The 10,012-nt window shown below is 34.3% G+C and overlaps 1 protein-coding gene across 1 annotated transcript; it reads left to right on the plus strand.

Annotated features, from left to right (window-relative positions):
• Positions 1–212: 212 nt before the first annotated feature.
• LOC111984216 (putative box C/D snoRNA protein SPCC613.07) lies at positions 213–5,589 on the plus strand. The gene is made up of 5 exons (XM_024015840.2): positions 213–529; positions 2,169–2,370; positions 2,713–2,781; positions 2,930–3,062; positions 4,388–5,589. Exons 1-5 carry the CDS (start codon positions 310–312, stop codon positions 5,015–5,017), a joined length of 1,254 nt encoding a protein of 417 aa, XP_023871608.2. The 5' UTR covers positions 213–309; the 3' UTR covers positions 5,018–5,589.
• Positions 5,590–10,012: the final 4,423 nt, after the last annotated feature.

Here is a 10,012-nt window from a genome sequence, read left to right on the forward strand (position 1 = left end):
TTTAATTTTTAGTTTTCAGCAAAATAAGCGGTATCTAAATCTACACTTAGTTTCTCTTCCACCTAACTAGCAACTTATCTTGCTTAAAATAATTTTTTTTTTAAAATAGCAACCTGGAAACTTATCTCTAAAAAAAAAAAAAACTTTGAAAATTTATTTACTTATTATTATTATTATTATTATTTTGGTTTGTCTTTTCTCTGTAATAACGACTGGCTAATGGTTTATACAGTTTTCTCGAGTCTCTCATAAATCCATAAACCCTAGTTCCCTCTCAAAAACCCCAGACCTGTGAGTCCGTTGCGCGCAATGGAGAACCAAGAAGACCCAGCTCCAAAACCCAAGGATCAACCTCTCTGCGAGGAGTGCAAGCAAAACCCATCAAAGTACAAGTGCCCAGGTTGCGCTGTACGCTCTTGTGGCCTCTCATGCGTCAAGGCTCACAAGCAACGCACTGGTTGTACGGGCAAGAGGAACCAGACCCAGTTCGTCCCTATCTCACAGTTCGATGATAATCTCCTCATCTCTGGTACTTTTTTTCTCGTGAATTCGGAGACCCTTTTAGCTGGTTTTGATGCTAAACTCGTTTTCAATGTTGGTAGATTATCATATGGTTGAGAAAGTTTCTGTTTTGAAAACTTGATATTTCTATTTCAATTTCATTACCCTGTTTTACTTTTTTGAAATTGGTTTTACCTCGTGAATTTAGAGACCCTTTTGGCTGATTTAGAGTTTTATACTGGTAGATTATCATATTCTTGATAAAGTTCCTATTTTTAAGTTTTACTGTTTGAATTTGATTTTACCTGATGAATTCAAATACCCTTTTAGCTGGTTTTTGAAGCTCTCTTATTAGTGTTCTATACTGCTAGTTTATCATATGCTTGAGAAAGTTTCTGTTTTGAAAATTTCTGTTTTGAAAATTTAATTCAATTTCAATATTCTGTTTTACCTTTTTTTTGAATTCGATTTTACCTCATGAATTCGGAGACCCTTTTAGCTGATTTTGAAGCTCACTCATCAACAATATCCTTTTTATGCTTCCTTGTTAGAGTTCTATACTGGGAGATTATCATATTCTTGAGAAAGTTCCTATTTTTAGGTTTTATTTTTTGAATTTGATTTTATCTGAAGAATTCAAATACACTTTTCACGGTTCCTTATTAGTGTTCTGTACCGGTAGATTATTATATACTTGAGGAAGTTTCTATTTTGAATTTCAATACCAAGTTCTACTTTTTTGAATTTGATTTTACCTTGTGGATTCAGACACCCTTTTACCTGGTTTTGAAGCTCTCTCATTGTCAATACCCTTTTCAGGGTTCCTTATTAGTGTTCTATACTGGTTGATTATCATATGCTTGAGAAAGTTTCTATCTTGAAATTTCGATTTCAATTTCAATTCCCTGTTTTGCTTTTTGTGAATTTGATTTTATCTCATGAATTCAGAGACCCTTTTGACTGGTTTTCAAGCTCTCTCATTATCATTATCATTACCCTTTTCAGGGTTCCTTATTTGAGTTCTATTCTGGTGGGTTATCATATGCTTCAGAAAGTTTCTATCTTGAAATTTCAATACCAGCTTTTACTTTTTGAATTTGATTTTGCCTTTTTAATGTGAATTGTAATTAGCTCAAGAGGAATTTGCAATTTTTGTTTGAAATTTCATTACCTTTATTGCAATTATGGACTTCTTTTCTCCTGCTCGATGAAATTTACTCTATGGTTATTTTAACCACATTTTCTATTCTGGTATATTATCGTATGCTTGAGAAAGTTTCTACTATGAAATTTCAATTTAGATACCTTTTTATGCAAATTTAAAAACAGCTAAAGAGGAAATTTGCTATTTTTCTTTGAAATTTCACTACCTATATCACAATTTGGACTTCTTTTCTCATATGAGTGGATTATAATCTGCTTGATAAATATTTCTCTTTGGTTTCTTTTAGTCAAAATTATGATAACCTTTATGTGGCTGTGAAGATTTAAGTACATGTAGAATTTAATATTCTTGAGGAATTTTGTTCTTTAGGTGTGAGATTTTATTAGGATAACTTATCTCTCTTACACTTTTTGTATATGTTATAATTTGCTTGATTAAGTTATGCTATTTTGCTTTCCATCTCTAAACCAAAACTCTTCTGTTTGGAACATTCTGTGTGTAGATTATAATTTGCTAGAGGAAGTGAAGAGGGTTTCTGAATCTGCTCAGAGAATGAGAAGTAAAGTGTGTGGTTATTCTCATTATAAATTACCATATCACCTAAAAAGTCTCCGGAAAGCTGCTGCGAGTCGGAAGACAAAACTCCTATTTCTCCCTAGTGGAATGTCAAAGAGGGAGAAAAATCAAACTCGATACAACAATAGGTTATTATTAGTTTCCTTGGACTTCATTGTTGTGGATTCGATTATAAATTATTGGTTATTTAGTTTACTTGTGATTTACCTTAGGATACCTCATTGTGATATCCTTTTTCTTTTCCCCCTTGACATATTTAATGTGTTCAACTTATATGCTTCTTGCTATCTATAAGAAATTGGTTAATGACTCAGTCATGGCCTCTTTCTCTCGCTATGGTGGTATTTTTTTCAAAGATGAATATTTGTAAATCTTTGCATAATGGTACTGGAAATGAACTAAGATTCTCTGTTGCACTGGTGGGTGTTTTTTTAATCAGATTTTGCAATTCATCTTAATGATTGTTTCAGGAAGAAAACCATTGAGTGGACCATTGAGTGGCAGTTTCACTCAACAGATGTTGTTTTACATGACCATGGGTAAGCTATCTTACCCGCTCTTATCCGTGGATAACTAATTATTCTTGTTAATTCTTATCCTTCTGTTAGCACAAGTCAATTAGTTTGTAACTTCATAAATCAATACTGTGTATTTTGTTTGAAACACTGATGCAATTTTGTTTTTCAGATTAAATGAAAATATGAACCTCTCCTCCATTATTGAGAATCATCTAAAACCTGGCCCTTGGAATCACCAACTAAGACAATTCTGTGACGAACAGCTGGACTGTCTTAAGTTTTTCATCCGTATATATCCTAAGGTTTCTTTCTTATCCTTTGCTGGTGGTATTGTTGAATACTTCATCATGGTTATCTAAGAGCATTTTCAGTCCTGAGAAAAGTTTGCCAGTTTTGTTCTCAAAGTGGTCAAATTTTGGACCTCTAATCATCAACTGGTCCTTGGTCTTAAAGGTGCAATTTGGCTGTGTTCAAATTGAGTTTGTCTGAGAAGGCCAGCTTTTATGTGAGGTTGTGTTGGTGCCCTTGTAACTGTTTAGGGACTTGAACTGAACTTTTTTCATTTTGACAATCTAAGTGTTATATTTTGAAAAATATTTTGAGCATTTTTGGAAGTTTGCACCTGTGGATGATTCATCATGTGTAATTATGTATGATAGCCTCCCTATGGTCTTTGGACCACATTGCATCTCCTAGCCCAATTAAATTGGACTGGAGAACAAGGTAATAAGTTCAATCTGATACACATGTTGTATCCACCTATACAAAAATTTTTGTCTGTTGTGTCAGCTTGATCTATCTCTTAGGCATAGATATCGTGTCTGCTGGGTGCTTTACCTCCCTACTATCTTTAGAGAGCTTTTGGGTGCCATATATAATACACTTAGCAGGTGTGATACTCTTATTGCTATTGGCTTAAATTGTCTGTATTTCTAGACAGAAAAGACAGATTTTAATTGGCATATATTAGATGATTGTAGTACATTGGTTGATTCTTGACTAGGTTGGCTTAATGGTGCAAAAATTGCTCAGATTAAAGGCTGAAGTACTGCTTCATGCTGCTGTTTTATACGTGGTGTTCTCTTTTGCACTAGACTTCAAAATTGAGCACCCTGTATTGGGGTCAAGTTGAACTATGAATAAGATTGTGTTCAATGGATTGGGTTTCTTTTGGCACCAAGTATTGTTGAACCTTTTGAACTTATTGTTAAAGGGTGATTAAAATAGTGCCAGTCTCGTCTAAGTGGGTTCTTGGGAGTGGTGGTTAGTACTTGGATTTTCTGTTTTTGTTAAGTATGAATTTTATTCGAAAAGGAAAAGGGATATACACAAAGATTGTGTACTAGCCTAATTCAAAATATACAACTCAAAATGAAAGAGAATTGTTAAGTTGTGGATGTTCTGCCCTTTAGGAGTTGATATTCATTATATGTTTTCTCTTTTTGTTATTTATTTTCATCTTTTGGTGGAGATATTTCCTGTGTACATGGGCTTGCACTTGCTCATGGCAACCTAAGACTTGTTTATTCTAATTAACAATTGTCTTGTTCATCTTCATTTGCCTAGCTGGTATTTTTTATCTAGACAAGATCTGATATGTGTGTGTGTCTATATATATATATTGCAGGGTCCTAGGTCACCTTTCCGTGAGTTGGATGTAAAGGCCCCAATAAGGCAACAACTATCCAATTTAGTTATATTGGAGTATCCTGTAATATATGTCTTTCTCCCTTCGCACAACTTTGATTTTGAAGTCGTTAAGGAAGCCAATCCTGTTACTCATAAAACAAAGTTTAAGGATTTTGGAAGCAACCCAAACCCAATCCCAGAAGGTGTCCCTTTCAAGGAGGAGGAAATAGAAGAAGACAACAGCTCTTCAGATCCTCATGTTTTTGATCTCATGAAACATGTGAATTCAAGTCCAATGCATCGATTTCCTCACTGGAACAAGCTGTCTGAGAAAGTGATAAACAACTCATCAGAGAGGTCATTGTTGTCAAGAGTGGAAACAGGCAACTGTTCACATTTTGGCTCTGCCGAGGAACCAGGAGTTTCTGAAATTAGGGAGTTCGATTTTGATCAGGGCTTAATAGATGCGTACTCAGATCTAATTGCAGAAAACAATCCTGATGACTTCCTTGATTTGGAAGGTGTATTTACTGATGAAGTAATTGCGGAAGAAATAAGGAATTTCTCAGAAGAGCAGGGAGTCTTCTCAGCAGAGGAGGAATTAGAGGAAGGAGAGATTCTTGAATAATTGAAATTATAAAAGTAAAGGACCAACTGTAGAAGGAAAGGACCAACTGCCAAGGATTGTGCTGATAATTATGATTTTTGTTAGTGCTTTGGCATTGAGCTCTGGTTGCTGCAATCATGCCTAAGAAACAAAATTACTTTCTTAGCATTATTGATTGAGAAGTGCATGCTTTCGATCATATCATGCGGAAGGAGGTGTCTCAGTTGCTCATAGCGTCTCCATTTCCTCTTGTACAGATGATGATGCTTTTGGTTGAGACTACAATATCTGCTTGTCAATTTTCTAGGGAGCATTGCCCACAAGCTACACAGGACAGAAGCAGATTACATCAATTGTTAAAAGGTGATCTGAATTTGAGGATTTCCCAAGATTTGGATAGCCTGCTTTCTTGATTACTGTTGTGCTTCCTTCCAGAAGCAACTCAAGATGCAATGTATTTTGCTACAGCTCACTCTGAACTGCTTATAAGTCTTCATTAATTGATTCTTTTTACTGGTTTAGAATGTCGAACACTCTTTGTTTTTCATTTTGGTATTATTTGCTAATATTGATTTCCTTAGATGCTTGGTAAAGTATGATCTACATCATGTTTTATTCTTGTGAAGATGTGAAAATTTATTGTAGAGATATGATTGTGTTTTTTTACACTGATTCCATGGTCATTTGTTCTTCTTGACTTAAGAGTTACGACCTTGTTGCAAATGAAAAGAAACCCAGAATCCATCCAAAAAGAAATGAAGCATGCTTCCATTCATGTGTCAGGCAAACAGATGCTCACCAAAAATGACTGTCAAATTCCTATATAATTGATTAGTAATAGAATAATCAATTCTTATTCGTCATTATTTGACAGAAATAGCTTCTTGTCTGCTATTACAATTATAAAAATCAGCATTACGGAAACTGTGGAGTAGTATTCAGATAATTCTTGGATGAGGAAGTGCAGGATTAGAAAATTCTGGAGCAGGAGATTGATAAATGGAAGCTGTGCTCAACATTGAGATGGATGAAGGGAAGTCATCCTCAGACACACTGATACCATTCAATAGAATCAATATGAAAGGCTTACAGTAGTTTAAATTCATAATCTCCACACTATCTATAGACTATAGACGCCAACAACCCCCAAAGTTACAACTAAAGGTCAAAGCACATTTACAAGACAAACATGGTAATCTACAAAACACACCACACTTAGTAAGCGGTAGTACTAAGCTTAAATTCGAGACAAGATTTATTGATTAATGCAATCTTTCCAAATGACTACACTTTCAATGGCAGTCACGAAAATGCTTATTTGGAAATTATTTGGCCTATTATGACACTACATCACTTAGACACTACTATTATTTGAAAATCCCATGGATGACTTTTCAACTTCGGATGTTGAACTGTAGAGGAAAGGACATGGGGGTGCAGAAATCTCAAGAATGCCATCTAGCATATGAGTGACTTCTCTCATGGAAGGCCTCAATAATGGCACATCCTGTACACACCAAATTGCCACCATTACTAGCTTCTTCACCCAATTCATATCACTAATAGCCTCTTCATCATTTTCCACCAATCTTTCAACTTTCCCTTTACTATAGCATTCATATGCCCATTCTGTAAGTATCGCTGCCCTCTCCATCTCAACTTCCACACATCTCCTGCAACTAATGATCTCTAACAACATGACACCAAAACTATAAACATCCACCTTTACTGTAACTGGTGTGTTTTTGAACCATTCCGGTGCAACATAGCCTTTAGTCCCCCTGATGCCAGTGAGAGTCCGGGTTTGTTGGTTCATCAAAAGCTTTGCCAATCCAAAGTCAGAAATTTTGGCTGTAAAAAAATCATCCAAGAGTATGTTTTGAGGCTTTATGTCACAATGAATGATTTGCATGCTGCATTCTTCATGTAAGTACCTTAGTCCTCTAGCAATTCCTATTGCAATCTGCATTCTTTGTTGCCAACTTGGTCTTATTACTCCAAAGAGGAAACTCGACAATGAGCCATTGTACATAAACTCGTACACCAAAATTCGGTGTTCACNATATATATATATATTTAAGTGGTTACTACAAACAAATATTTTTATTAGGAAATGTCATGACAAATTCAATACAAGCAACACTTTCTAAAGCAGTTATATATACACTAAACAACCAACTAGAGAGTGATGAGACCCTTACCTGACATGAGGATGTGTAAATGTACTACTGGGATTGTATAAGAGTGAGAAGGAGAGAGAGAGACTACAATGATCGACTTGTATGAGAGTTAAGAGGGGAGTATTGTTCTGCTCTGTAGAATGAGTATGAGAGTTGAGAGAGGAGTAATGCAGAGTGAGAGAGTATGAGTTGAGAGAGAAGCAATTTCTGTTGACAAAGAGCTTCAGCCAAGTAAGTGACATAAAGAAGTCAGGGGCTTAAGATGTGACCAGAGGCAGAGAGTAAAGCTACAAAAACCGTGAAAGCAGATTAGGCAGGCCAGCTACAGTTAAAAAAAACGTGAAGCTCAGCCTGTCAGTGACATGACCAGATGGGACTGGACATAATAGTGTACATACCAAAATCGAGTTTCTGATACTCGAGGTCTATGTGGCATCTACGCGGACCTCGAGTCTCAGAAACTCAAGTTCCATGTGGACGCCACGTGGAATCACGCCAGGTCAAACTACGAAAACCGAGCCTCAAAGAGTTGAGGTATGAGCGCAAAATTTGAGTCTTTGAGACTCGAGATGCTACTAATTAATATAGTTTCCGAACCGGGCCAACTAACTAGATAGTTATAGAAAAAAAAAAATAGTTACCTATTTCCACCGTGTAATCCATAGAATAGGACCACGCAATCAATGTGTTCACTCGTTCAGTCTGACATATAACACACATGAACTTTTGGTGCACTAAATCAGTGTTTCACGTCTTCTTCTTTTTTAATTAGCTCTTGAAATAATGGTTAAGAGATTAAATCTATATTTTCTTATCAACGATAATTTTTTTTTCTTGGAAAATGGTATGAAATATACTTGATACTTTATTCGATTCATATCTTCACTTCCACCCATCCACCCACTGGGGCGGAGAGATGTTCAATGGTGGGGGGCCATAGCCCCACCCAAAATTTTGAATATATTTTTTTTAAATATATATATATATATAATTATTTTAATGTTTTCAAATTTTAGTCTACAAAAATAAGAGCTAACCCTCCCAAGTATTTGAATTAGTCAAGTTGCTTTATCAATTTACAATAACTTTGAGGAACCTGTTGGCCAATCTGTGATTCATACTTTGTGCACATGCCTTGGCCAAACTGTTCTAAGGTTGGTTTAAGGTAAAATTAAAAATTGAAAGAGCCAAATTGAGCAACTAGACTTGACATTGGAGATTTTGATATCAGCTTATGATTTTTTTTTTCTTTTCTTAAATTCTTTGCCAAATATCACCCATTTCTTTCATTTATAACACTAAAGATGATACCTTCTTCCATTGAATTTGTTAGGGTTTAGACCCCAATTATCACCAAAATAACCAATTTTAACTAATGAATTAATTAATTATTATATTGATTAAAATGATTAAAACATCAAACAAGCATAGATCACATAAACATCAAGAATGATAACGAAAACTTATGAAATTGTTGTTTTATAGTAAAAAAACATAGGGATGATTTAACCAAAGCAATGTTCAAAGCAACATTTCACGTAGCACCAAATCCACATACTCTTCTATTGTGAAACTATTGCACCACAAACTCTCATGTCTTTAACTTTGAGATCTTCATATGACTCGTCTTGTATGTGAGAAATTCAAGCTCCCAAGTGTTGAGAAGATGATTGAACAGACAACCAAAGAAACGAGAAGTCACCAAGAGGACAACTAGGTTCTACACGAGAAACTGCATTTCTACCTGCAGCATTAACCATGGTGAAGAAATATGTGAAGAGATGGAATGGAATTCTTGGACGAAGAAGAATTGGATTTCAGAAGCATTTAGCCCCTATGGTAATCAAGACTATATATGAGAAGAATAATTGAAGCTGCAACAATTAAGCACATTATTTTCCTTCATTACTTGCTGAGAGGTTTTTTCTTTGTAGTGTAGTGTAATCTATATTTTATGACCAAAAAAAAAAAAAAAAAAAAACTCCAAAAGCTGCATGGGACATTCACTCACTAGTACCTAAATGATTTCCTTTTGTATGACTTACATATTTACACATTTTATTTATATGAAAATATATACATATTCTAAGTTAGTCAACACTTGCTTGTTCTATATTTATTTTCAATTTTGTGTCTTACCTATCTCTTTTGCATCGATTGATCCTTTTTTTGTTCCCCCCCCCCCCCAAAAAAACCCTACACTTTCTAAAATAAATAATAATAGGTTTGACTAGAATTAATAAATGATGTCTAATATGTGAGCATTTTTTTTTGAGAAAAAATATGTGAACATTTTAACTTTTAAATGAGATAGAATTATTTAAAAAGAAAAAGAAAGATAGAGTAAAGATATAATTTATTCAAATCTTACTATGTTTATTAAAGAAGTATTGTGGAGTAGAGGTAGAGCTAATTTTTTTTTTTTTTTGAGAGCCAAGTTGTAGTACTAATATATTTATCAAAACAACATCCACACACATTTTATTTGATAAGTTATATATATACACACACACACACACAAAAAAAAAAAAAAAGAGCTTGGAGGAACAAGTTAAGTTTCAAATATATTTGAAGTTATTTTGCTTTAACCCATTATGTGACAATTAATGAGACATTTCATATGTAATTTTAGTGACAAGATTTTTTAATGAGTCAATGACTTGTTAATCACCACATAACGGGTTAAACAAGATAGATTCAAACATATTTGATGTCAAATTTTATCAAATATTTGACAGATATAAAAGTACATTTTACAAAAAATAAAATAAAATTGCAAAAAATAAACTATGTCTCTATAATTATTAGACCAATTATTTTTTTAAGAGCATCGTTG

The sequence above is a fragment of the Quercus suber genome, unplaced genomic scaffold, assembly GCF_002906115.3.
Source record: "Quercus suber isolate HL8 unplaced genomic scaffold, Cork oak 2.0 scaffold_322, whole genome shotgun sequence".
NCBI lineage: Eukaryota > Viridiplantae > Streptophyta > Magnoliopsida > Fagales > Fagaceae > Quercus > Quercus suber.

What these genes read in the sequence shown, in the direction of transcription:
- LOC111984216 (XM_024015840.2), top strand. Translation starts at nt 310, where the DNA reads ATGGAGAACCAAGAAGACCCAGCTCCAAAACCCAAGGATCAACCTCTC. An exon ending in GTTGTTTTACATGACCATGG is followed by an intron (nt 2,782 to 2,929) that starts GTAAGCTATCTT and finishes TTTGTTTTTCAG; the next exon opens with ATTAAATGAAAATATGAACC. An exon ending in TCATCCGTATATATCCTAAG is followed by an intron (nt 3,063 to 4,387) that starts GTTTCTTTCTTA and finishes TATATATTGCAG; the next exon opens with GGTCCTAGGTCACCTTTCCG.